Source organism: Struthio camelus, chromosome 9 (assembly GCF_040807025.1).
Source record: "Struthio camelus isolate bStrCam1 chromosome 9, bStrCam1.hap1, whole genome shotgun sequence".
Taxonomy (NCBI): domain Eukaryota; kingdom Metazoa; phylum Chordata; class Aves; order Struthioniformes; family Struthionidae; genus Struthio; species Struthio camelus.
The window spans coordinates 3688613-3716396 of record NC_090950.1 but is presented as its reverse complement, the minus strand read 5'-3'; the positions used below and the strand labels follow the sequence as shown (position 1 = coordinate 3716396).

The 27784-nt window shown below is 39.3% G+C and overlaps 1 protein-coding gene across 5 annotated transcripts in view; it reads left to right on the top strand.

Annotated features, from left to right (window-relative positions):
• Positions 1–27784, top strand: part of FARP2 (FERM, ARH/RhoGEF and pleckstrin domain protein 2) — a 92269-nt gene that overhangs the window by 13236 nt on the left and 51249 nt on the right. For all 5 annotated transcript variants that reach the window (XR_011142746.1, XR_011142747.1, XR_011142745.1 and 2 more), the window contains exons 3-7: positions 15731–15835; positions 17236–17278; positions 24066–24144; positions 25193–25290; positions 27410–27524. Coding sequence is in view for 2 of the 5 variants with exons in the window: in XM_068953741.1 (XP_068809842.1) it covers positions 15731–15835; positions 17236–17278; positions 24066–24144; positions 25193–25290; positions 27410–27524 (440 nt within the window). In the remaining 3 variants the exon portion in view is untranslated. The remainder of the gene's footprint in view (positions 1–15730; positions 15836–17235; positions 17279–24065; positions 24145–25192; positions 25291–27409; positions 27525–27784) is intronic.

The following is a 27784-nucleotide window of genomic DNA, read 5'->3' as shown; positions in this document are numbered from 1 at the left end:
CATTTCTGCACGGGAGGCTCCTCCTGTAGGACGAAGCAGCCGGACTCCTGGCTTTGCTGGCAGAGGCAAAGCTCTGACATGAAGCTGCTTTTGTGCCTTCCCCCTTGCTCTCTGTTCATGTGTTTAGACCTTCATTTCATAAAGGCTTTTTTTCCCCCCTCTGTGCTGTAGAAGTATTAACAGCTTAAATATGTGGGAAGTGGGAGGACAGACTGCTTCTGAATCCTATTAAGCACTATGCTAAAAGAATCTAAATGCTGTATTAGTAAGCTCAGTGTTTCTCTTCTCTGACCAGGAAGAAATAGTCAAAATTCCAGAAAGAATCATAGCCAGATGTTTGTCATTGCTCCGTTTTGCCTATCCTAAATATGGCAAATAAGCTGCCTTAGAACTTATTTCTGTCTGACCTCAGAAGAGAAAGTTAGTAATTCACTATTTGAAATTTGAAGTTAATATACGGTTTAGAAAGAAGGTAATTGGAGCTTTGCAATTTACATACTGTTTCATTCTACTATATGTTTTTTAAAAACCTGTTATTTTGTGTTTGAGGGCTTGAATTTTTTGATGCTATGTATGAATGTGGTATTGGGTGGGGAAAGGTGAACCCACAGCCATTTAGTTGATTTGGGCTTTTTTAAGGGAGAGTGTGAGCTTAATTTGTGTTATAGAAACAATATACTGCTTTACACTTCTCTATACATTAGGAATTCCATTAGATAGAAAGAAAATTGAGTTATAAACCAATGAAGGAGAGAAGTTAAAATCTGAATGTTCCTGTAAAAACAAAAAAAAAAGTCTATTAAAACCATTTGCCTTATATGTGCATAATATAATTTAAAACACAGAAACCTTTTAGTAAAATAAAATCAGCTGTCCTCCCTGTCCTTGATATATAAACGTAGTAGATTGAGTTCTTAACTGTTAGCATGGTTGTGGTGTACTTTAATGAATAAAATTTTGTGCAGAGCTTAAAAAAATTTCTCTTGTGTGAGTTCAAAAGAATGACTTGGAAGATGGGACGAGAGTCACGTTTGTTTATTTTAGCATACACTCGGTATAAAGCTAACTTCGTTTTAAGCTCTCTTTTATTCATCATAAACGTACTGAGAACTTTGGGCTTGCGATTGTTCTGTCCGACTGAGATCTGATAAAGTAAGGCAGGGCATGACCTCACAATCTTGACGTATGGGCAGTGCTATAATTCTTGTACGTAACTCCTTTCAGATGTCTTCATAAGCAACTAATATACTGTCTAGTTCAATTTATTTAAACATGGAAAACTGGTAAAGAAAAAAGTGTTACTTGTTACTTTCTTACTAAGTCTAGTCTGGCGTACTCGGTAATAAAGAAAGGAGATAACGATAGTTTCTTACAGTGTCTTTGCAGAATGGAGATACTCATTTCTTTTTCATCATCTCACGATGGAAGCTAGTGAAAATCGGCTGAAATGAGTGTTAGGCCATTCGGCCAAAATAACTGAAAGAAATGCCTTGTTCCGAAAAGAATGCAGTTGTCTGGAAGCCTTTTTTTGAGTGTGGGTGACATTCAGGCTTAAGCGGCTGCTAGGGTTTCCAGCACAGAGCGTACCCGAGAGATGGGTAATTCCATAGAATATATGTGGAGGGGAAAAAACCAAAACCACTCCTCAGTCAGCTAAAGACAACTACAAAAATAGATGCAGTGTACTAAGCAGCAGTCCAGAGAAGTTTTTGCTTAGTGCCTTTCTGAAGGAAAGGATTTGGTGTTGAACGAGGAAGGTGTCCCCTGATACCCTACTGTGTTTAGAGGAACAGACCTTTGTAGGCATTTAGTTAAATAAACAGGATGGCAAAAGCGTATCTGTGTGCCATCACTTTTTCCTTTTTAGCACAACATGTTTTTGGGAAGAGCTTGAATGTTGCCTGCCTGCCTAAAAAGGTGACAATATAAGAAGAATATTTTTAAAATTGTTATGGTGATACCTAGTATAAAATATTTACCTTTTTTGAAACTGTACTGTTGATTATTGAAAGAAGAAAAAACTTTCTAGCTGTCTGAAAGAGCAGTTATTTCTCTATTGAAATGAAAAGGGTTGTTTTTTTTCTGTTACACTTTAAAATGGGGGGGGGGGGGGAAGGGAGGAAGTATTCAGCTGCCAAACTTTTTTTTGCAAGTTCTGAGACACTCCTTAAAATGTGATTCTGTCTGAAAAGATTGTACATAGGGTGCTGTCCCCAGCTGCAAGATGTGTGGCCCAAGCTGCATGGCTGAAATCTGTAAGATACAAAACACGTGGAGGGATCAGACTCTTAAAATGTGGATTATATTATTCTTTAATAATCTCTTTTCAGCTATAGCAGAACTTATGCTGCTTTTTTGGCCTGTTGATAATACTGTGCTTGGTTTTTGTGCACATGCTTCTGGTTTTTTGAATGCCATCTTTATTGTGAAAGCTGATGTTAAAACATCACTTAATATTCTTCCCAACATTGAGAAGGAGGAATGTAAGATGAAGTATTTTGAGCGTGGCCCGCTATTAATGCCTCCTGACTACTCAAGCAAGCCATGAGAGGCGAAGCTTCCGTAAATGATTCAGGAAAGTACCTGGTAAACTGGGAGCAGCTCGTTTTCAGATGCACTTTCCCAGCTTTGAGATTTGAGCTTATATGTTTGACATCTCTGTTACTTAAGCTGCTTTTCTTCCCCTCCTGCCTCCACTGACAGTGAGTTTAGCAGAGTACTAGATGGAGTCTTAACACAAAATTACGGCGGTAAAATGTTTGAATTAGTTTAAAAGAAAAGGAGGAGTAAAAAAAAGAAATAAGTGCAACTTGATATGTAGAGCCCCCCTGTTAGAGCTGTCTTACAGGTAGCTTAACTGAAATCATTGAGGATTAAGGTCACTGTCCCTCTTAGTCTGCTTGCCTGGCAGATTGAGGCAGCTACCTCAAAGCCGAGGTGTAGGAAATCTGCGCGAAATGGGAAAGTTAGCACAGCTTCAGGCTTATCTAATCTGGCCTATAGGTATTCATTAACCTATTGCCATGGTATTGAAGCTCTGCTCAAAGTGCAGCGGGGAAGTGATGTTCAGGCAGTTGGTACAATTTTCTTCTTCTACAAAAGAAGCTTATAGCGAAAAGATAATTTTGGCCTTTCCTGCAGAATAAAATATGTAATTGGTGCAGGGCATTTATGATGACCCTCTTATTTCCTTAATATTTTAAAAATGTTTCCTTCAGGTGGGCTTCCCCTATGCACCAGCCTTTTGGGGCGCTTTTGTGTCAGGCAGAAGGTTGTGAGTACAGCCCGCGTATGTCACCCTACCCCTCTGAAGAGGGTCCCCTTTGATTGTTTGAGGCGGGTGAGGGAAATATTGTGGAAAAGTCACTTTGCCTGTGCAGGTACTCTATATAAGCTACAGAAAGTTGCTATATTTATGAATAGTTTGAGTTGTCAGCTCTCCCTGGTTATTCCTCTGATTCCGGAGGACCGTGTGCGTTAACACGGTCAAACTTAAATCTCAGTTGCTGGTATCTGAGCATGTTGCACACGTTCATATTCTGGGTTTAAGTAAACGCACAAGAAATGGAAAGTATACTCTGGAGTCTCCTAATCTATCATAGTTAAAGCCCAGATCAAATCTTGTTGATGGGGGCATAGATGATAGTTTTGAGGCAAAAGGAAAATTAATGGAAGAAAGGCTTGTCACGTTAGTAATCCTTGTTATGAACAAAGGGTAGCAAAGCATTATCTGTATTTAAAATTACTTTATTATATATTACTCTATTATGTATATATTTTATATATGTAAGAAGATATCTTGTAAGTTCCTAGCATACATACAGTTTAAATGCATGAGATGGACAGGGAGGTTGATGAAAACGTGTAGAAAGATATGGTGGATTGCCCACATATGTACAGTCTTGTCAATAGCAAGGCTGAGGAGGAAGATCAAGATCATCAGCCTCTTAACTTTTAGTTTCTTAACTTAGATTGTACCGTTTTACAACCTGCAAAATAGGTGTTTGGGCATTCTGGTATGAAGCTTAATTTCTTGAAGTGGAAAAATGCTGGTACACATGTTTATTTTGAGAGTGGCTAATAATGACATACTGTCTGTTTTCACAGCAGCCCATTTTTACAACTAAGCAGTTGTTTATGTTCTAGATTATTTTAGCCACTGAACTGTTTAAAGGCTTGAAATAGTGCACATATTTAATGTTAACACGCTGACAAGGCTGAGTCCTTTAAGTTTGCAATTAATGTTTGAAGAGGGCTGTCAGTGTGGCATTGCTCTGGCCTTTTGCAGTTTTTAGGCAAGTTATTTGAAATACTATATTTTCTAAAACTATCTCAGTACTGCCCCTAGCAGCGCTATTTTCTGGCATTTCCCCTGCTGCGATTTCCACTGCTGTGTGGATTCTGCTACGCTAGAGCATCTACTTTTTACGACAACTGTCGCTGCTGTGGTACTACTGTTTAATTATTAGCAAGCATGAATTTGGGTGCCATGTTGTCCACTGTCGAAGGAAGCTGACGAACAAAAACTTTACTGGGAGGTGTCTGGGACGTTCTGGCATGTCATATGAGTGCTTGCATTTCAAAACTGAGGGAGGGTAAAAAGGAATCATTATGATCATCTCCTTCTACATTGCAACAGCAGGTTGCTATCCCTGTGGATCTAAACGTTGGTTGTTGTAGAGGTTTGACTTCCCGTATCTATGAATGGTTTTGGTCAGTGCATCTAGAAGCTCTGTTACAGAAGCAATAAATAAAGCAATAGCGTCCTGCAACTCTTTCCAATCATGTGTTACAGGATTTTAATTTCAGTGACTTATCTCAGACTGCTTTTACTTGGGTAATGTAGTGCAATGCATGAAGCAAATGTATCTGGTTTCTTTTTTTTTTTTTTTCAGTTAGAGAAATGAAAGTGATTATGAATTCGGCTTGACTTTCAGTAATCTTTATGTGGATCTTGTGTGTGGTGTTTGTGCTTAGCACTTGGCAGCAGTGTGTTGGTCAAATGCTTAATCGTTATGGCATTTTGATTTTTTCAGAGCATAGAATGTGTCTTATTTCTAGTGCTTTCTAACTTATCACGTAGGGACAAAAAATGGTCCTATTTGCCTAAGTATACGTTTCCCAATTTCTTTCGTATAATTCTCTCCCTTTTGGGGATCTTTTCCCATGTCAACAAATTATTGTTTTCCTGCTTTCAGGCATCCAACAAGTCTAGCCACTCTGGAAAAGCATGTTTGTTGGGTAGAGCTGGTTCATTTGGCAGTGAAGTGCTTTAAGGCTGCACGCACATTTAAATGATCACATATTTTAAAGCTAACCTTAATGAAATGAGCCGAAGGCTTACACTTCTAGAATAATTTGTCTGGCTGTATATTTTGGGGGGGGGAGAGGGGTAAATCTTAATTTTTTTTGTCAAAAATTCATTTTTATTTCTAATATGCAGCATATTTTAAGTGACGTAAGTTAACTGGCAAATTTCTCTTTGGTCTTGCTGTCTCCGTATTTGAGTGAGTTAGTTTTTCAAGTGCTGTGTTAGAAATACCGTGACACACAGTTCTTTACCTTAAGCCCAACTTGTTTTTAAAACATGTATACTGTCTGAATCTGTGAAGAGACCTGGCAATCTTTTCAGAACGGTGGCGTGTTTCCGAAGCTCAGCGGTTTTTTACAACAGCACCAGTCCGAATGCGAATGTAAAATTAGAATTTTTGAACTAACACAACTTTGAACCACAGCGTAGATGTTTCTGTTATTCCGAGGGCAATGCTTTCATGTTTTCTCAGGCTACCTTAAAAGCGTAATGAAACGTATAGTCTGAGGGGGTTGGCAGTGATTTAATTATGGATGGAAGATGGGAAGGTATAATAAAAATTTGGAGGGCATCAGCTTTCCTTCATCTCTGAGATGGGAAGTGCTAGGTCCCCTCTTCCCCCCCGTCCCTTTTTCAAAATCATCTCTGCTGAACTGTCTTTTAATGAGGTCTGAGGAGATGCTTTCTCCCAAAGTCACGTAGAAAGTCCGACGCTGAAAATAGGAAAACTCAAAGCACGTTAGCAGTTAGAGCGTGTTTCCTTTCTGTTTAGCTGGAAACCCGTGTGGTTAAGGGAGTGTCCTTGGATACAGCTGCAAACGTGTTTTGTTTTTACATGTGTATAATTTTATGCTCCGTGTCAGGCATGCTAATTTAAGTTTGCCATAGTGGCAGTGCAATTATAAATGCTGCTTAAAGCAATCGGTGGGACACCGAAGAAGCAAGGTGGAGGGGGAAATTCTGTGTTTAACCTGCAGTCGTTAGTCAAATGTATCGGTTGGCGTGGGTAGAAGCTGCTGTTTCAGCCGTCGAGTGGAAACGCCATGGCAGTGGTCGTGCTCCTTCACGTTCACCCCCGCCCTTTCAGAGGGATTGCTTAGAGTCAGCGTGCAAAGGAAACGGCCACAAGCATAAATTGCAATTCTTCAAAATATTTGCTGTTCAGTTGTGGAGCTTGAACTTTTGGCAAGGGACTGATAAGATTAATCTTGTTTAGGAGGGACTTGCCAGTGATTATTTTGGTTACCTTGAACAAGTTTGCACTGGTGACTAGGCTGGAAAATTAGAAGAAGCTTTACAAATGTGATATGTGTGCTCTGTTGATTTTTGCTGTTCTTGACCTAATTCTGAAACAAATTAGCGTTACCTTCAACAAGTACCAGCTAGAAACTGTAATTGTATGAAGCAGGGACGGGGTATTCCTGTACAAGACACAAAATCCGTCTGGATTTAGCTATCTCTGATGCTCTGTTACTGCACTGCTATATTCTTTTTCTTGCTGTTACCTCAGTAAAATAAGTGATAGTTGGGGTATGTTGTTATATAAGGCTGAATAAAGCAAATAGTTGTATTTAAAATACAACTTCCTTCACAAAGCATTAAAAGAAAAAATTGAAATAACCTTATCTTGAAGCTGGAAGTTATTGTTAAATGTTCAGATCATTAATATAGTATTTAAGCGGAATTTGTGTTGTGAAGAATGAAATGCGATCGCATAGTAGAGGTGTAGGGTATTGACTGACTGAGCACATAAAACCAGAGTTTTTGAAATGATGGATCCGTTTTTACCAGGCCCTCGTTTTTGTGGGGAGAGAAGGACCTTTTTCACTTAAGTTACTTGTTCGAGTCAAAGTTGAAGAAGCTAATAAAGTATTGAAGGAGAGAACAGTTATTTTGTCTGTGGATTAAAAACTAGATACGGAAGTCTAAGATCTTCTTCTTGTTTTAGCCTTAAAAATCTTGAAGCTAATGAATGGCATTCCTTGCCATCTTTTATTATTTCCTTTCTTCTAACACATGTGGTTTAAATGTACACCATGTATTCATCAATGTAGTTGTTGTTTATACGTGGCATTAAGGATAGTTATTATTAGGAAGTTTTAAAGGTTTTATCGAATGATGTTTGGACAGAGATCTAACAGATTTTTAAAAGGGATGTAGATAAACAGAGCTCTAAAATCACTGAAATGTTTGTATGTTTCTGCTTAAGAAAGGAAATAACAACTTTAGTGCAACTACTATATTTAGTTTTCTCATTTTTTAGTTTACCAAAAAATGAGAAATCGCTCTTTCCTTACAAAGACTGCTAAAGTGCCCCAAAAAGAAAAAGAATATACTTAAATCACAGGGTCTTTACTTAAATCAATCCAGGTCGCTTTTCATGCCCAGGAATCTTTTTTGCTGCTAGTGGTGCCCTTTTTGGGCTGGCCAACTGCAGTGATGATGTCAAACATAAACTTCTTCCTTTCATGCATATGCTGTTTACCGGATGATCTGGTCTCCAAACAGTTGCAGGTTTTTGTAGCACAAAATCCAAGGACAACTGGTGTTTGCTGAAGTTTAGATGTCAGTGGTTTCTGCAGGTCTGGCTGCAATAAGAGTTTCCATTCTATACCTCTATTTTATAACTCACAGTTTTTCCAGACTCTTGGCTTTGGGTCCGATTCCTCCTCCCCCCCCCCCCCCCCCCCCCAGCCTAACCACTGCCAAAAGCGGATTTAGTTTTTGGAAAGTTTGAGCAAGGGCAGCTTGTCCATTTTGGATTACGAGGAGAATGCTCATTATAAAAAAAAAAAAATATACTAGTGATTTTCTTTAAAATACATGGAAGTAGAAAGTTGAGATGTTCTTCAGGACGTGTTTAGGGGTTACTGAGGAAGAACTGGTTTTGATAATACTAAACTGTGGTCTACTGAAAATCACATGTTATATGTTTCCAGTCTGTTTTTCTGTCTTACTAAGCTAAAATGGTACAGCGAAGGGAGGATCTGCTGTATATGTAGTTATATATACTATTTAAGAAAATAGCAGTCAGGATTATAAAACAAAAATAGGGTGCTTCCAGCTTTCATTTTATTTCCATTTTACTCCTCTCTCCTTAAAATAGCTAACATTGGCTATGTTTATTTTCGTGGGGGGGGGGATCTTTTTCTATAAAGAAGCTTCAGTGTAAAATGTTTGTTTCTATTGAAATGTGAATTCGAACAGTCAAAGCGTAATTTATGAGAATCTGGAAGATGTATTTATCAAGAAGAGTACAGCATCTGGATTTGTGCTGTCATTGACTTAGGTTGTGAAGTTTGGCTTCAGAAAAGCACTTGAATTTTTTTTTTTGTCTAAAATTTCAAAATATCTTCAGAATAGTTAAAGACAACAGTAGCTGCCGCCTTTTCATTTCTGATACTGAAGTGATTTTATGTAAAAGTTACGTAACTTTTACACTGTTATGAAAAGTTAAAAAAGAAACAAGAAAAATCCATTTTTGTACGTCATGATGTAATGAACATTTGTTTAAACGGTTTTCTGTAGGATGACTTCACATGAGGAATAACTGATGTGTACAGAGGTCTGCACTTCAGTTTACATTGCAGTAATTTATGTGTTTATGTCCTGTGATGCTCCCCAAGGGAGAAACATGGCAGAGGTATATATAAGATTGCCATATGAAAGACTGCCTCATATTTTTGGTTTAAAAGTTCATCCTCGCTAGGTAAGTCAACAAAGCTTAATTCATCTAGTACAGACTCTGAACGATATAATATATGCTATGCCGTAAGAAACTTGTGTTACCCCTATTGGAAGTTTTCCGTTAGGTATCCAGATGCTGCATTAGCATGAAAGTGAGATCTGTTTACAATTGATATGAATAGTCAAAATGATACTCCGCTCATATGACGATACGGGACGTGGGAGGGTCTGAGTATGTGCAGGTATGAATTGTTTTTATAGGTATTAAAAACTTCCAAATTGCGTGTTTACTAGGCCTCACTTTTGAATTTTTCTGTTCTCTTTCCTTAGCCCTCCTGGGTCTGAATTGAATTTTGAATTGTCTCTGAATTTCTAGAATACTGAAAAATGCAGGAAGGTGCAAGGTTGTCCGTGGCATTTGTTATTTCGTACACATAGGGAAGCTAACATCTGGTCTGCTCTTAGTGGAGCAATTCCTTACGATCTTTTTTCCCCTCTGGTCAGCTCACCTTCTAAATATTTCAGTTTTTGCAAGAAAGTTGATACGTTCCTTAGGCGTGTAGTAATAATTTTGATTCAGATTTTTATAATCTGACAACTCTTCAAAGGAAAAAAACTGGCAATCTCGTTAGAATGTCTTCATGAAAACTACAAAGCTTTAGCTGAAGTACATGTAGGCTAAATGTATTATTGATTCTTAATTCAGGCATGGGATTGCCACACAGATGTTTGGTTAATGCAGAGTTAGCTTCTGTAATATCGTTGTGTCATGAGGTCATGCTTTCAGTTTTAAGAGATTTCTTAAGCTTGATCTAAATGCTCAGCTTCAGAAAAAGCTATTGTACTGAACTGCCTTTTAATGATGACTTTTTAAAATGGCCTGCAGCTACAATTAGAGCTGAGTCACTAGGCATGGTTTTCTCCAGCTGCCTTTCTGTTTAATTTTTTCACACTGATTTTTGTGGAATGCTTCAGTGATAATTCAGTAATATCAGTAGTAGTTTTGGCAGCCTACAAGGAATAACTGAGGACTTCAGAATGGGAAGTATGCCACGTTATGAATTTGTATTGAAAATGGGACCTCTCTTACATGCATGAATGGATCAGTTCCTTGCCTGTCATCAAAATAACAGCCACAGTGTAAGAACGTATTTAAAAGATTTTGCTTTGCGCTGCTTTTCCATGCAGATTAAACAATGACATAGAGCTAACGACGACAAAACTTAATTTTTGCAAATTTCCAAATTTTAAGAATCTTTTCAGAAAGGATGGTTTTATCTAGGCATATGTGCTAGGAATAGATAAATGTAACAAAATTTGAGGAACTAAATAGTTCCAGGAAGGATTTTCTCACAGTATTTGAGACATAAAATAATGAAAGGTTATGTAGGTCTCTAGCTTTCTAACTTATTTTCATTAAAACAATATTTAATGTTGTTCTTTTAAAATGTGGCATTATTAATGTCGCTTTATATTTTGGTGGAAGTACTATGAAATAAAATATAGTTTAGGATGAGATTTTTGTTTAAACCTGTTACCATTGTAAATGACACCCAAAATTATAATTGGAAAGCCCAGTGAAAATTATCTTGTTTTTAACATTGGGATAGTTCCTTTATAATTTGATGAATTGAAACAGTTTTCCCATGCTTCTACTTCTGTGGTGTTCTACATGATTCTGAATAGAAGAATTCTGGGAATAAAAGGATAAAGCAGGTTTCTTGTCACCTGGTTGGATGGGACATTGTACGTTTGTAATGGGAAGTAATCAGAAGAGGTGATTTTTTTTTGACAAAATGGCAAAAATATTTGTGCTAATATTCCATTGATTTGATTTTTGTTCTTAAATTTGGGAGTAAGATCTGAGTTACACTGGGTGAAGCGGAACAAGAGTGTGTTTTTATTTCTTCTTGTCCTTGATTTACATTTGCCCTAATCCTTCAAGGCCAGTGATTTGGATATTTAGATGTACTGAGGTTGACCCTGTTGTGGCCTGTGAGGCCAGGGTCTATAAACAGTAACGTGGTTCTATCTTAAGACTCAACTGCAACATTAAAAAGGCACAACTAGGTCTCATAAAGGAAGGAAGCTCTTTGGATAAACTAGAGTCAGATTGCTTACAGAAACTGTATGTGAAAGCATTTCAGTGACAGTTACTTTTCCAAACGGTCTCAGAGAGAATCGGAGAAATGGTGGTTGATGTGGATCTCCAGAGATCTTGTCCCCTCTCCCTCTTGAAGCCGGACTGTTGCCATTACTAGACCAGGGCAGCTATGACTTTGTCTATGCAAGTCTTGAAAACATCAGCATTGGCGATCTTGTGGCCTCTTTGAATAACCTGCTCAGTGCTGCCCAACCCTTTTGGGAAAGGGATGTTTCCTGACGTCCGACTTGAAGGCTGTTGCCTTTTGCTGTATCATTTGACTCTAAGAAGACATTGGCTCAGTCATTTATATAACTACCCCACAAATAGGCGTAGACAGTTATTAGATCTCCCTTTAGCATCTTCTCTGCAAGCTGAGCTTCCTTAGTTTCTCCTACTGGAGCATGTGCTTCAGGCCCTGAGTATCTTAGTTGTCCTCTGTTGGACCTGCTCCAGTTTCTCCACATCGCTCTTGAATAGGGGCCGAAAACGACACCATACTCCCAGTGCAACCTCAGTAGTCACATAAGAGAGGTGCCAGTGTGGTACGGATATGGCCAAAAAGAATAACATGAACACCTTTTCTAGGGACTGGAGCATGAAGGCAGCTGGACCATCGTCAGGCACAAAGCTGGTGGAGTCACAGAGATGGAGTGCTGTTTGATCGTGGTGCATGGAGCGATTGGCAGAAACCTGTGCGACGTTCCCGCTGTACATTACAATGTCATTTGATTGGGATAATTGTTTTAACAGCTGTATATAGATAGCCATAGATGGGTCTTAATCAGAACAGTTATACCAGTTTTACAATCAAACTGTGTGCTATCACTGGGCATCTCTCACAGGTTAATCCAAACTTATAAATTCTACAGAAGTCATTTCACAAATGAGAAATTGCAGATTACAGGACACTTTCTGGTCGATGAGGTCTAGAGATTAATAAATGTATCTGCAGAAGACAGGCTGACCTGTCCCATCTTTGTAGAAGGAAGTGTGAGGCTAGTCATGGTACTGCTGCATCCCCAGCAGATGTTGCTGGCTAAAAAGGATTCCTTATCAAATGTGTGATGCTTGTGAACAAGAGGCGTACAATAAAATAAAATGCATGTGTATCTATACATTTTTTTAAGTCCTACCATATTTAAGGATATTTGTTTTCTTCTGTTACTATGTTAAGACTTATTTACAAGTGCAAAGCAAGAAATGTATTTCACTGGAAAGTTAAAGTTAAATTTTCAAAATGCATTTCTCCAACAGCCTGCGAGTTCTGTGGCAAGCAGTCTGTAAGAAGCATGAGAACATGCCTGTAGACAGAAGAGAAAAAATGTTGTTTATTGAAGGGGTTGTGCTTTACCCTTACCTGTATCATTGTTTTTTCATTGTCATCTTTTAAAAAACAAAAACCAAAAAAGACCTCCAAAACCACAGACTCTTCTGCAAGCAAAGATTTTGACCAACATTCAGTTGTGTTCTTACAAAGTAAATGCCACTTTAAACATCACAAGACTCGTCTAGAAAAGAGGAAAAAACACTCCTTGTCACTCAGTTTTACTGGGTGCTCCATCTCTCACCCCCCTAACTCTGTAACGATCGAAGTGAGCAAGAAATGGATCATTTGGGCGTTTCAGTATCAGTGGCCTGATTCAATGCGATAGGAAGAAACTTTCTGAATGAACGGTATTTGTGCCGCGTGAATTCACTTCACTTGCGTTTCAAACCCTTGGTTGCCCTCGTTGGTAACCACTGGCTCTTGCAAGCACCAAAGGCGTGCTGGTTTCGTATCTCTTCTTTCTGTCCTTTCCTCCTTTGTTACGGCGCTGAGTTCGGGCACCTCTGTTTGCACCAGAACAAGTACCACAGCTCTTTCAGATTGTTCGACGCTGCAGAGTTATCTTCTACTTCTTATTAAAATGTTCAGAAGAGGCACGGAGATATTGAGCTAAATTGCACAGTTCTGGAAGCATCAACAGTTAATTACCTTGCCTTTGTCTTGTTAGAAGCAATCGCTGTTGAATTTTTAAGACTCTCAGTAAGGTAAAATAAATGCACTTTTTTTTTTTTTTTTTTAAAAAACATCCTTATTTTAAACAAAGATGGCTCACTCTATGGTAGTTATTTTTATTTGCACATTTAATTAAATACTAACCGTCCTCTATAATAACAATACTTTCATACTTTTAAAACTCGGAACAGTGCATCTCCTAAGAATCAGGGGCAGAACTGTCTGTGCTTTCTCTTTTAACGGGGAAAGATAACATTACAGAGTCTTCTGGAGTTGTGACTTCTCCAAATAAACAAGGTCTCCCTCGGTGGCACGAATGCCTCAGGTGTGTTTTGCTGGAACACGTGACGAACCAAAGTTGTACAGGCCGCTGTCACCGTAGTGCCAGAATTCCTTCCTCAAGCGCCTCTTGAAAGCTGCTCCTGAAACCTGACTGCCAGCACTGCGTTTTGAAGAGCAGTATTAATGAAAAGCCAGAGGGGGGAAACTGAGAACCGTTTTGCCAGCCAATGTGCAGAGAGAGAGGGCAGTGAGTTTCCATCTGCTGTTTGTGAGGGAATTGTGTGCGAAGTGACATCCCGGCGCCGTGCTGCCCTCCTCGTTCATGGCTAAAGCGTGCTCTCCCCTTTCTTCAAGAATGAATTGCACGGTTAGTCTGTCTCGTCTCGTCAGGAACGTGTTTTAGATAAGTTCATACTATATTTTCCTTTTGTTGGCCTGAGAGCCCGTTGTGCTGGTCCACTGACTTTGCTCAGCAAGGAAATCCCTCTAGCTGGCGGTCCTATGCTAGCGTTTGCGGAGTGGCCGCAGAGGAAACGACAAGTGGTGTGGGCTCTGCACGTGGGATGGGCAGTCGGTTGGACGGTCCAACGTTTCCTCGGGTAAGCGGAAGGTCTCCCTTGGGTACTGAAGGAGTCTCACCCTGGTCAAAGGTAGAATATGGATTTCGGTGGCTCTGAGACTTCCTCCAGCTGCAACACAAACTAATCTTCCCTCTAGCTGTTGTGCCTTGTTGAAACGGGCAACAAGGGATATGAAAACTCTCTGAGCCGCCTTCTGTGTGGTCTAGGTGCACTGATGTCCAGGTTCGTAAACAGTGCTTTTCTTGTGGCAGCTGCTGCAGTCGTGCAGTAGCAGATGCTGAGAGCAAATTTGTTTGTTTTAGTAAGCAGACCTAAGTGGTGGTGCTTTGGTGTGTCGTGAAAGTTTTTCGTTTTGTCCTGTATTAGCTACTTTCTGCAGATGTTTGTTTCATGGCTTTTGCACCCAACTTGACTAAAGGTTGTGTAAAGGTTTAGTGAGCAGGGTGTTTTGAGGGAGTCCGTTGTAAATGACTTTATACAGAAAGCATGGTGTGAGAGGAGCTGCTTTGTCAGAGAGCTGGAGCCCTCTTGTGTATTTCTTAACTGCCAAAAAAGAAAAAACCCAAACCAAAAACTACTAATTACACTGGGTTTTCTTGAACGTCGTTGCAAGAGAGAAGTTTTGAGAGTTAGATTTTTAAAGACTTTCTTCCTAGAATCTAAATTTTAGCTTTATCAACAAAGGCCTCGCGTATGCTCCGGTAACAACCTTAGATGCGTCTGCGTGGTCACTGGGGGCTGTGAATTTGGCCCAACGCAGGCCTGTTTGCAAAGTCCTCTTGCTTTCCTGGGGCGCTGGTTGAGGGTTCTTAGGTCAAAGGTAGATCCTAACTGAGCGCCAGGAACGCTGTACTAGCCGTCTTTGTCTTCCTTAACTGATTCAGAGTGTCCGCATAAATTTACGACTCTTTCCTGGGTACAGAAAAGTCCAGAGGCCTAAAGAAGGTATTAGATTAGCCCTGCAGCTTTTTTGTTGGGGTTGAGAAGTGTTTCTTGACTAGCGTACCTTCCGCTGCACAGAGGAGCGCTCGGGTGTATCTGAAAAGTGCAGTTTCCTGCTGGCTTAACCTGAGCTAAACTGCGTTTCAGTTGAATCCGGCCCTGCCTCGGGCCGCGCGTTCCCAGCCCTCCATTGTACTCGTGTAACCGTACAACGAGCTGGTGGAGGGAGGTAATCTGGGTAAAAACGTAGTTTATGGGGAAAGAAAAGGTGCTAGTTTTTGGTTGGATTAGTTTGTTCACTTGTTTCACCACGTGCTTGTGTGGTCCCCGGTGTTGCTGCAGGGAAGGGAGCGTGTGGCTGGAGGCAGGGAGAGCGCAGCCCCTGCCTCCGTCAGCGTAAGCTGGGGGGGAGCCGCACCTTCCGGCTACACAAACAAATCATGCTAGTTTGTTGAAGGAACCGCAAATAGTTTGTAGCTGATCCAGTCTGATCTCATAGTTGACCCCGCTTTGAGCGGGAGGTTGGACTTAGATGACCTCCAGAGGTCCTTTGCAACTTGAACTACTCTGCGATTCTTTGCGAGCTTGTTTGTTGAGAGCCACGTCCGTATTGTGGGTATTTAGGTGTTACAGCAACAAAGGTGGTGAATGATAACAACGTGAAAAACTGTGGAGATATTTTTCTGTAGCTTTTATAGATGCCGTATCTGACTGCTCCTTTGCCAAAAGTTCTAAATCATCTTAATTACTTCATCTCTCTGTATTTGTTTTTACTTTCTTAGTCGAAATGCTATGGACAGGCATTGCTGACAGAAGTTTACAAGCATCTGAATTTGATTGAATCAGACTATTTTGGAGTTGAGTTCCAGAACATCCAGTCATACTGGGTATGTAAAACTTTCTGATGAATGCTTTATAATAAAAAGGTTTGGGGGAATGCGGTTGCTTGATTGTCAGAAGTTTTTAAATCTGCTTGAGTCTCTTGTAGGATAATTGATTTGATTATCGTAAATCTGCTTCACTCATCAGAACAATGGCAACTAATAAAGAAGAGGAAGAGAATCGGGTTCTATTTCTTGTTAGAGCTTGCTTGTTATGCATAAAACGATTATGTAGTTTCTGATATTTCCACTTCCAGGGACATGGATAAAATCTTCCTTCTGCATGAAAAGTAGCAGCTCACAATGTAGTCTGCAGAGCACTTAGAAAATCACGTTACATGCGTGCAGCATTTTGTTAGTGTTGATACTTACCTCTGCCTTCAGGTAATTTCTCCAAAGGATCGTTATGAACCTCTCACAAATAAATACTGACTCCAGTGAACGTTTGGAACTACGTTATTTTTTAATCATTGATCTGGGTAAATACTAACGTTCTGTAAGTCTCCCAGTTTCTTACCCTGTAGCACAGTGTCACTTCTAAACTAAAATTTTCCTCAAAGTCGTCGTTATTTTTCTCTCTTAATTTTTTTAGTTTTAGCTCTCACACGCAGAAAATACTCAGAATGACTTGGAACCTAGAGAATGCTGATGCCTACTGCTGTTGAGCTAAGGAACTACAGCAGAGCTTGTTCGGTTTCTGTTTCTTTTAGAAAGCGTCCGAAGTGTGTCTGTGTCTAATGAGGTTCTTAAAAATCCTCAGCTGGCTCTCACACGGAAGTAACTATTAAGGACCAAACTAAAACCATCGCTTTGTTACAATTTTTTATTAAAAAAAAAAAAAAATTGAGCATCCAAAATACTTTGTATTAGCGTTATGGACGTTCCTTTTACTAGAATGACAGTAGTGTTTATTTGAAAGTCTGTTCATGAAAAGTGAATTAATTTGTGGGAAACGTATATGGAGTAAAACTCGTTATATATCATTCCTATAGGTGAGAGAGAGAGGCGTACTGCAGGAGGGGGAAAAAGTTGGACTTTGTCGTGTCCTCTAGACCTTCTGTAATTCTGTACTCTGGCTTCTAAGTAGTGTTATGTTTTCCCGTGGTTTCTATCTTTCCGGCACTGGTGACGTGCTTTTGTTGAAGTGACTCTTCTTCCTCTGTCCAGGCCAGCTTTAAGCATTGATCAGTGAGGGTTTCCGTATTGATGCGTGATATATGTCGATTCAAGTAGATAAATCCTTTTTTTTTTTTTTTTTTTTTTAAAGGAAAGAGGTGCTGCAATACTACAGTGAGAAATAAATACATACTCATAAAGAACTGCTTTCTTTGAATTTACTTTTGATGTCTTCATGTTTTATTCAAATGTGAATGTCAGTTTTTAATATTTTTTTTCTTTAATTTCAGATTTGGCTGGAACCTATGAAACCTGTTATTAAACAAGTACGGAGTAAGTAATTTAGTTTTTAAAAAGGAAGTTTTCCTTAATTTGCATCTGCTTTATGTGGGTTACTTTCATAATTACTACTTGATTTACTGGTTTTACTTCCTTGAAAATTGTATTTGGTAGGGGGTGATAGTAGTTCCTGCTTGGGCATGCAAACCTGATGTTTTTGAAATGTAGTATGTGGTGGGTGGAATGCGAAATTTCTAAACATGAAACTCCTGTCTGTGATAAATATCTAGATTGGATCAGCAACTGTTTAAGTGAAACATGACATTTGCAGTGTGTAAGCTTTGCTAAGTTGCCTTGTCTCGTGAGGGAAAGAAAAAGGAATATTCTGGCTTATTGCACCCATTGTATGGGAGAAGGCAGTATCTGTGGTCATGACTGTTTGAGAGGTGATGTGCCTTTCAGAAGGACAGTACAAGCTAAACTTACCTCTCCGTTGTTCTGTCTTGCCAGACAAAACTGAGAAATTGTCAATACTCGCTGAATTTCAAGGGGATGAATATTCCCATCTCATTCAGTGGCCATCAGCAGCTGCCTATGTTCTTAAGGAGATTCAGAGAATTGTTTTTAGGAACACCTTAACTGAGAGACTAGAGCTTATGATCTCTCGTCACATGAGTGGTTGCAGTCTCAGAATCCTCTTAACTGCAGTTGTGAAATTTGTTTCAACTCCTTGGCCAATAGGATATTGCAATGGTGATGCTACCTTTGTCTTATACTACTCTAAAGAATAATATAGCATGCACTTTAAAAGCTAAAAGTATGTTGAAGAATAGGGTGTGCTAATTCTTCTGAAGTCTGAGGTTGAAAGATTAGATCCTTTTTTCCTTTTTTGAGTTAAACTGCTCATTTTCTGCTTCTGATTGTAATGGCTTTGTGGAAGAATAAGTTCAAGAAGGTGTGGTGGATTTCTGCTCCGTCTAAAATCTTAACTGAAAAATGTTGAAAAATGGTACTTGGAGGTATATCTTAGTTACTCTTATGCCTGAAACTGATTTCTGAAAAATAAGAAATCACCACTTCTAGATGGGTGATGGTGCAAGGTTTTTTAACTTTTATGGTCACAGTTTTAGCTTTTATGGTCACTGTTTTCTCGGAGGAAGAGTCAAGCCAGCCATAAAAGAAAGCTTGCTTAAGAGCTTATATAATACTTTTACTCTCTATTAGTCCACAAAAAAAAAGTGTCATTGTTGGAGTGTTATCTTTTTATATACTCCACGCAGTTTTGGGTTTTTTTGTTTGTTTGTTTGCTTTTCCATTTTTTCCCGATGCTCCTTGTTGGAGGGAATTAGCTGCTAGAGAAAAGATTTGATGGATCACAGAGAGATCCGTGATGCAGTAGTGCAGCTTGATTACTCTTTCTGTATCCTCTTTTATACTATATAAAATGAAGAAACCTGGTTTTAGACCACGTGCTGATGGCCATGTGTTCCCTGATGATACATATCTTGTTCTTAAGTAGTCTGAGACCATGGGGATGTGCTAAAATTTATGGCTGGTCTGCTGTTTGGTGGTCTCCCATCCACGTTATATTGCTGTTAATGTCAAATGGATTCTTAGGAAATGCCCTTAAGCTGTAGGAGGCATCAGTCTGTTGTCTGTCACATGTTAAACTTCAAAGTTCGGAAGTCACTTTTAAATTTGTGAAGTTTTTGGTAGCTCAGGAGAGAGTGCTTTTTTAATGCTAATGGAATCCTCTCCGGGCGTTCTGCTATTTTTAAAATTGAGATGAGTTATGACTGTAAAAGCCTTGAAGATGTCTGTGCTTACAAGTAAAATGTTAATTGCGTAAATAGTCATTTAAGCGATTTTTTTAATTGAATCCAATAACTGACATATGATTGCATATGAGCATCTTCAAGAAGAGTTCTGACAGTACTGAGCCTTAAGAGGAGAATTAATTTAACTACCAGACAACATGTATGTTTCGGAAGTAATGGACTAAGCAAGCTGCAGTCATGGAAAGATTTGTACATCTGAAAATACAGCAATGTAACCCTGGCCAAATCTCCCTCGGCTTCAATCTGTCCGTTCCCTGGCCGTGTTAGGGCTACCCTTCCTTCGTGCCTCTCTGCCCGGTCTAGACTCCTTTTTTGCTTCTCCCATCGCCACTGCTGCCTTGCCTGCTTTTCTGCTTCGGGTGCTACTGCTGCCCCTCAGCCTGCCTCCCAGCGCGCCGGTGCCGAGCTGGAGTCGGTGTAGCTGGGTTAGCAAGGGGTTTGGGCACGGCGCTGCGCTAACGCACGTGGTGGAGCCGCTGGGTCCAGGCTGCCTCGCTTGGCAGCGGCACAAGCCCAGCAAGCGCAAGGCGATGTGCTCTCCCCTGTGTAAGCGTGCTTCTGTGCATGCGACTCTCAAAGAAAAGCGAAAGTGCTGCACAACTTGCAGGTGGTCGCACACGCCTGTTTTGAAATGGCTAGCCCTTTCCTATGTGGGCTTGCTCCAAACGCAGCTTTTTTCCGCCTCCAAAGCTTTAAAAAAGTATAAGAAGTACAATTAAATGCTTTTCATTTTACGTGAAATGCCTTAAATTTAAATGTGCTTCATCCTCAAGTATGTGTGAGATGCTGGGCCTTTAGCACTAACGCGTTTCAGATGGACAGGTTTCTTTTTTTGTGTGTTACAACTGAAAAGGAAAGTGAGGTTTGATGAGTTTGTTCATGCTATTAAGAAATGCCTGAACTCAGCATCTGTGAGAGGTCTTTACCTGTGCTCCGCTCTTTAATCAGTTTTGCTGAGGTCCTTGGGGGTTTTCTGGGGTGCGGACGCAGCAGCTGGAGAATCCTAGATGTTATCAAGGGCTTTAAGTTAATACAGTTCCAACATGCTCATATATGGAGTTGATGGAGATTGCTGTATAATTGTATGTATGCAGTTCTGAGTCTTTGACGTGATAATTGTTATAAAGTCTGAATCCTTAAAATTTATGTTCCAGTCAGTCTTAGCTAATGGCCTGTTTTGAGAGAGATGAAACTTTGTTTTGTTTGAGGATTTTTATTATCAAACAATTTCATAAGGAACGCAATCAGTTTTATTATAGAACTATTCCAGCGCATTGGATAAAGTGTTACGGTTTAGTGGTCTAACAGGAGTTAAAATGCATGCTAATATAGTTTTATTTATTACATAAGTATCTCTGTGGACCCCATTTTAATACAGTAGTTATTAGGGCAGAAGCCTGATCTGCTGCCTCTGAATAAGACAAGGAACCACTTGAAATTAGAAAAGGCTTTCCATGTTTTGATCCAAATTTTAATCATTGTGTATTTTTGCTGAGATGGAGAATTTACAGGGAAAGATTTCATGCTTGTGGCATTTGGTTGCAACAAGGTTTTAATTTACATGTCCGTGCCAAGAGTAGAAGAATGACTTTGTATGTGGGCTTTCAGGGATATGGTATGCGGCTTTCAAGCATGTTCAGCATCAGCTTAATGTTGCTCCCAAGGAAATAAACTGACAGTTTTCCACATCTACAGTCTCTAAATATTATAACTTTGAGGGGTTTGTTCCAAATGTTTTGGGCTATTACAGTGATTCTTAAGACAATGAATCTTTCATCTTAGCAGATACTGTGAGCTTAAATCTTGGCAATTTGTTTTCGTGGCAGAGGTAATGTAGCAGACAGCCAGAATGCTTCAGGAGTTAGACTGATCCCTTTAACCTGTGTTTAGACGTCTAGGTTTGTGTTAAAGGCTTATTCCAAATTCTGGGAAAGTGGCAGAATTCCTCCTTAAGGAGTCTGTTCTGTATGAAGGTGCCTCCCCCTTCCTCTTCTTTCTCCATGTGCGCTTTCTGGCAAGGTTGGTCCTCATAAATTAATGTGAAAAATGCCTGAATTGCAGTTTAGAACGGATGAAAATGCCTATCTTGACTTTCATTTTGGTTTGCGTTTGGATCCAAATGCATCTCTCAGTTCTCAGTAGAGTTCTCAGTCTCTGTTCCTAATAGGCACACAATATTGAGATGATATTTGGGGACGTTCTGTGAGGAGCTGCCAGGTACTGTGACCACCATACCTGTTTGGTGTGGGTGGGTGTGCGTGTTTTTCCAGATTTGGCCTCCTACAAAAGATTCTGCATCTAGGTTAGGAGTGGGTCCAGTATTTCTTTACACTAAAGCCTCTTTCCTAATTAGAATGGAGGTAGTGCACAATCAAAAACAAAAAGGAGTTACGATGCAAACATGTCATCAAAGCAAATATGCAGTACTACGTTTTAAATTTTTAATATTCCATTATTGTCATTTGATGTAAGTGACGTTCAGAACTTAGTCAAAATTGCTGTCGTAATACTTCTCAGCAGGCTGGTGTCATTAACAGGTGTGTCTAGTCTTAGTTTGTGGAGGTGTTCCAAAGAGTTGGAGTATTTTCCTTAAGCTGATATAATTTTATTTATTTATTTATTACCTGGATCACTAAAAATACTGCTTGCCAGACAAAACATTTCCTCATGTGATGCATCTCCAAAGCTATAAACGCTCTAGTCTGGTATTAGTCTCTGTCAAATGTGAACTTGGTGTAATATGTTCTATTTCCAGCTTTCCTTCATTTTGAGATATCCCATTCCAATTAGGATTAGGATTTAGCGTTATGAGTCATCAAAGCTTTGGTAATTCTGAAATGTGAGGCTGGAAGCTACTCTTCTGACAGCTGCGATAGTCTTAAACTTAGTTCTCCCAGCTATTTGGCAGAAAGCAAAATTTGTCATTCCTCCCTTAGCAAATAAGAGGGTGAATGCGTGAAGGAATTCTCTGCTGTTGGAAGTGGGGATGTGGAAATCGGGTATTACAGACCGAAGAAAATCAGTATACTGTGAGGTTAATAAGGTTAAATTGGACTTCCATCAAGCTTGAAGAGCTCTCCGTGCTCTAAAAAAGTTGATTTTTAATTTGATGAGTTTGCTTTGAAATGGCAGCTTGCATGTAGAGTCCTTGAGTAACTTAGGTCGGGAGGTACCTCTGAAGGTCCTACGCCTGCTTAAAGCAGGAACAGCTTTGAAGTTAGCTCAGATTGTTGAAGTCGCCCTTAAGGAGGTAGATACTCAGTCAACAGCGTAAGGAGAAGGGAGGCCTAATAAAAGGAGGGGTTATCGTTTCTCCTTTCCCCCACGTCTTCCTCTCTCTTTTAGACTGGATCTATCTGAGCTAGAGAGTGAGTGAGCAGTAGCAGGGAAATTCCAGCCCCAGTTCCTCTCTCTCAAGTCAAAATAGCCTCATGAGAAAGACACTTGTCCTTCTGCTGTTTGTCCTTCTTGTGCTTTGCTGGCTCTCAGTGTTCAAGGTTGACCATCTTCCCGTCCTTTCGGACTACCGAGGGAAGGTGCACGTCTAGGACAGGTCTCAGTTTGTCACCGCTTTCTGTCCTTACAAGCCCTTCCAAGGTTGGGCGTCGCTCTGTGATCGAAGAAGACCGAGCTTTTCTGTTCTTGGTTGTAACCACGAATATGAAAGCAATATAAAGTGGATTTATTTAAAATAACGAGGGGACAAGACACGAGGTCTAGACAGTGACTTTTTGTCTTTGTATTTCCTGAGATTTGGGCCATTACCTAGTCTCTAGTAACTAATTTGTTGGTGTTGATTAGGGTTTAGAAGACAAATGGAGTGCACTTGTTATCTGGAAAGGGTGGTCTAGTAATCAAGCCCAGCCTCAGAGACCGAGTAATTTGTCATGATAACATCTTGGGATTTGTTGCTCGGAAGTTCCTTATGAATTAGTACAGATAATCTATTCATAAACTTACAGTATACTTTTAAAATGAAGATTGGCTTGTGTTTCGATTGGCTGAAAAATATTAAGTCTTTGCTGTTTTAAAAAAAGAAAAAAAAAATCAGAATGCTGGTATTCAGCAACAGCACAGTAAGTGACTGTGATGCTCAGTAATAGTCCATCAAAAACATTGGTTAAATAGAGGATTGTGAACATTGGGCCAGGCGATTCAATAGGCTGAATTGTAAAGTTGAAAGTTAGCACGATTCTGATGCTTTTTTTTTTTTGGGGTAAAATGCTACATAGAGCATTATGAAATGCTCTTTAATACCAGCTGCTTTCTTTGTTTTGGTCACATAAAACTCTGGTCTTATTGATTCGTTCCGTATTATTTCTTTAATGTATCAGTGCAGAATTCAGTTAGATTATTACACTCTGTCCTCTGAATGAAGAATAACTGTTGCAGCTTAGATAATTCCAGTTAGTTATTTGAATTTCTATTTGGATTTAACAACTAACATAAACTAGTCTTCTCCCTGTTGTCTAGACTGATGATGAAAAAACGGGAAGATATGGGTGTCAAGGGGTGCTTTGAGAGCATGCCGCAGACAGGCAGCATCTGGGAGGGGAGCCAGCTTGGGTCCAGTTCGACTCACAAATTCCAGTTCATTGACAGCTTGATTGGTGACAGCTGGTGTTGGGAGAGACTGAGATGTGTCTGCTCCATCCTCCCATGCGGGGCACATGGTACTGGGTTATCTAGGATGCTTTTGTGCGCAATCAAGTAGTTGTGTTGAGGTATTATTGTTCTTGCATTGCGTGAAACTGTTGTCATTACTTTCAAACCTCAGAGATGCCCTGGAAGAAGTATAGATAGTTTTAAAAGGAACAATTTGCCGTATCTGTGTTGACCTGTATAATCTATTATACCGTAAAGGCCCCCTACAGTTAGCTGGTGAGGTGAAAGCTAACTAGAATTTGCGTATATTGTATTTTTGTGCATATAGGAAAACATAATACGCATGTGCTTGTAAAGAACAAGGGTCTTTTTTGTGAAACTACTAATTTTTCTTACAGGACCAAAGACTACAATGCTTCGTCTAGCGGTAAAGTTTTTCCCTCCAGATCCTGGCCAGTTGCAAGAAGAGTACACCAGGTAAAGTATTTCTTGAAGAATTTGGTTTACATTGCCTGTTGACATAAAAGGAAGGTAAGAATAGGAGGGTATTTTATCTGTTTCCAAATAAGGCTTACGTTGAAGATAAGTGAAAAGGCCTTTTCGGCTAGTGTCACGTTTCTAGCAGACACGTGTTGGCAGAGCATTGTGACCAGAAGAAATATTTTTCAAAGCAGAAAACAGCGCAGGTTAGGTTAGGGCTTGCTGAACATGGGAGAGAGATGGGATATAGAGGAAATACTCATATTTATTTAAACAGTATAGATGGATAGATATAAAACATATAAAATAATCAGTACATGTTTGAATAAGTGATTTATCATTTAAACCGGAGAAGTCCTTGAGTACGTTTCTTACCAATCCTTCTCATGGGTTACTTTTGTCAGCAGCATACTTACATTTGCCAGCTGCTTTACTGAGTTTCTGTAAATTAAAATGTCTGTATATTTTGCAGATAGCTTATTACTAATATGAAGCTATTCAAAAGAAATCTTTTCCTCTTGAACAACACATCTAGAAAATATTTTACTTATGTTAGTGTAGTGATACAGCAGAAGGAAATATGATTTGTTACTGTCTTTATAGATTGCTAACGTTATAGTGCTGGAAAATGCAGCCACTAAGTAAATTAACCTAGGGCTAGCAGAAATATTAGCTCTTTTTCACTAAATTAGTAACGTTCTCCTATCTCTATTCTAATAGATAACATCACTTGAAGTGTTCCTTAAGTTTCTTTCCAGTTCAAAATTAAAACCACTGTTACTTTACTTGGTAAGAGTGGGTTTTCCTTCTGCTGCTTTATTCCCATGTGTCCAAGTACACTGCTGAATTGCACTGTACAGCTGGATTAGTCATGGGTTGTTTAGTTTTATTTGACCGTCCTTGATAGTAGGGCGTCCGTTTTATGCTGTTTTTGGAGAGAGGAGACGCTTATTAAAAAACATTAAAAAACAAACAAACAAACCTGTTTAGTTGTTTTAAAATTCTTTCACGTGTCAAGGTTGTACTTTTAACTCTCCCTTTTTAGGTATCTGTTTGCATTACAAATTAAGAGAGACTTGGCAGAGGAACGACTAACCTGCAGTGACAATACGGCAGCTCTTCTTGTCTCTCATCTTCTGCAATGTTAGTATCTCAGCTGTGGTGACATCAGGTGATGTTGCCATTGCTAACTGAATTAAACAACATATACAAGCTGTTGCATGCATTTTGGTAACTATAAACGTTTTCCATCTTGCAATAGTTCTTTCTGTACATGCAGTAATCCTTTTTATTTTGAACACTGGGGTTATAATCAGGACTAGCTAGTGGTGTGAAGAACAGCTGGTACTTCTGTACGAGATAACTTTGGCTTCTTAGAGATTGTACAGAATGAAAAAACCCTTGCACGTTTGTTTTCTCTGGCTCTGTGGACCGGGTCGCTAGCACTCCTCACCTTTCAGACAGCTTTTCTTACCCACTTCAGTGCTTCCTAATGTTAGTTTCTGAATTTTCCTTTGGCTGGAAGGTGATGCGCATGTAGAGAGTGGGCTGGAGTTTAAGAAATAAAGCTAAAAACATGAGAGAACAAGTCCAACAGCAGCAGGTTTCTGCTTTCTCAGTCTGTAAGCACCTGAAGTCTTGACAATCTGGTTTTAAGTCAAGCGTCTTGAAAGACTGACAGGGCTCAGAAACCAAAAAAGTTTGGCTTAGCCTACCTTCTCAAGCAGGAGACAAATGACATGTTGTTCACAAATCTGTGACGTGAGCTACAGAAATGGGGTTTTCTGCCTCCGTGCTTACTCGAAAGAAAAACCTTTAAATGATACGCCTTCAAATGTGCAGTAAACAGTTATCTCATCTTATTGGAAGGCGAAACCTGTCTTGTGTGTGCTGCGAGTTGCACAATTAAAATTTGCTAATCATTTTCCAGTATCGATTTTTGGGAGAATTCCAGGGCAACGTGGAGCTGCTGAGGAAATATCAGTGTCTGTGGCCTTGCTTGTCTTGTTTCTACTGCACTAGAAAAGTACGAGTGAGAAAGAACGTGGTTATTTTTAACATAAATTATTTTACATAAGCACCTTCCAATTTTTTTCTTGGTTTTATTTTTGGTAAGCTGATTCGATTTTAAACACGCTATTGCCGTATTATTCTTCTTAAGAAGAGGTGTCTCAGATGAGATTATTAGTTCACCTGGTCCACTCTCCTTTCTCTGACAGGAGTTGATAGCAGATGCTTAGGGGAAGACATAAGAAACAGAGCAAGCATATGGTGATGCTTTCTTTGCTGTATCCGTTCAGTAATCTTTGCATGTTGGCTTTGCAAGTCAAAGACTGGCTCCTCATCTTTTTGTTTGTTTGCCCTTAATGAACTTTGCTTTGATGTATGTCTGACTAGTTTTTGAATTTGCTTATGTTTTTGGCATCTTTCCGTGGAAATGCGCTTCAGAGCTTATTTTTGGGGGATGTGTACGAACATGTGCATCTTTTCCTTTTTTTAAAATTTTTACCTTTTAATTTTGTTTGGTAACTTCATATTTTACTATTGGAAATACTGAATAACTATTTCTTACTTACTTTTTTCATTCACCTTGTAATTTTTATATACCTCTGCAACATGCCCTGCCTCATAACTTCTCTTTTCCAAGCTGAAGACTTCTAGTCTCTTTTATATCTCATCAAGTGTATGCTCTTCCATGCTTTTGATGAGTAATTTTTGCTCTGTAAATCTTTCCCAATTCTACAGCACCATTTCTGAGAGGTGTGAATGTACGACCAAAAATCCAGATGTAGGCACTGTATGGATTTATTGAGTGACATAACACTGTTTCCTCTTTTGCTCTGTATTTATTTTTGAACAATACCTAAAATTTCATTTACTTTCTTCACAGCTAGGCATATCCGTAACTATTTTACATATATGTAGAAAAATTAAATTGAAATATGCTGATTTGCTATGAGGCGTCTGTAAGCAAAAAATGTTTAGACATCCTCAAAGTCCCAAATCTTTAGACTTTAAGGAAGTCTAAATTTTTCAAACGGTGTTCAAATATTACTGTAACCCACAGGAAATGTGCTCGGGGTAAATGTCAGTGTGTTTTAAAATTAAACTGGGTACAAACCATAATGCGCAAGTTTGAAACACTTAAAAGCAAATACAGTCTTGCTCTCGGGGTTTCTGTAATTCCTTATTTTCAAGGTCTGCCATTCTTTCTTTTTCATTGTTTCTTTTTATTCTAACATTGTTTTATTTTCTGTTATAGCTGAAATAGGGGATTTTGATGAATCAGAGGATCAAGAACACCTTAAAACAAATCAGTATTTGCCAAACCAGGAAAGAATTCAAGGAAAAATTCTGGAGTTCCACAGGAAGCACGTGTAAGTGAAGGTTAAGAGTATACTTTTGAAATTGGTGAAACCAGGGCACGGAGAGAAAGAAAGGCTCGCTTGGTGGGGGTCGAGTGCAGTAGGTAATATTAAGAATGTACACGTTAAACACCATTTGCATCTTAACAAGGAAGGTTGGGTGTAGCAATAATTACTATAGATACTTTTCTTAAAAGAAGTTTTAACACAGTTTAATCTACTTTTCGCGTGCGAATGGAAATTATAATGCAGCTATTTAAACTCAGAGAATT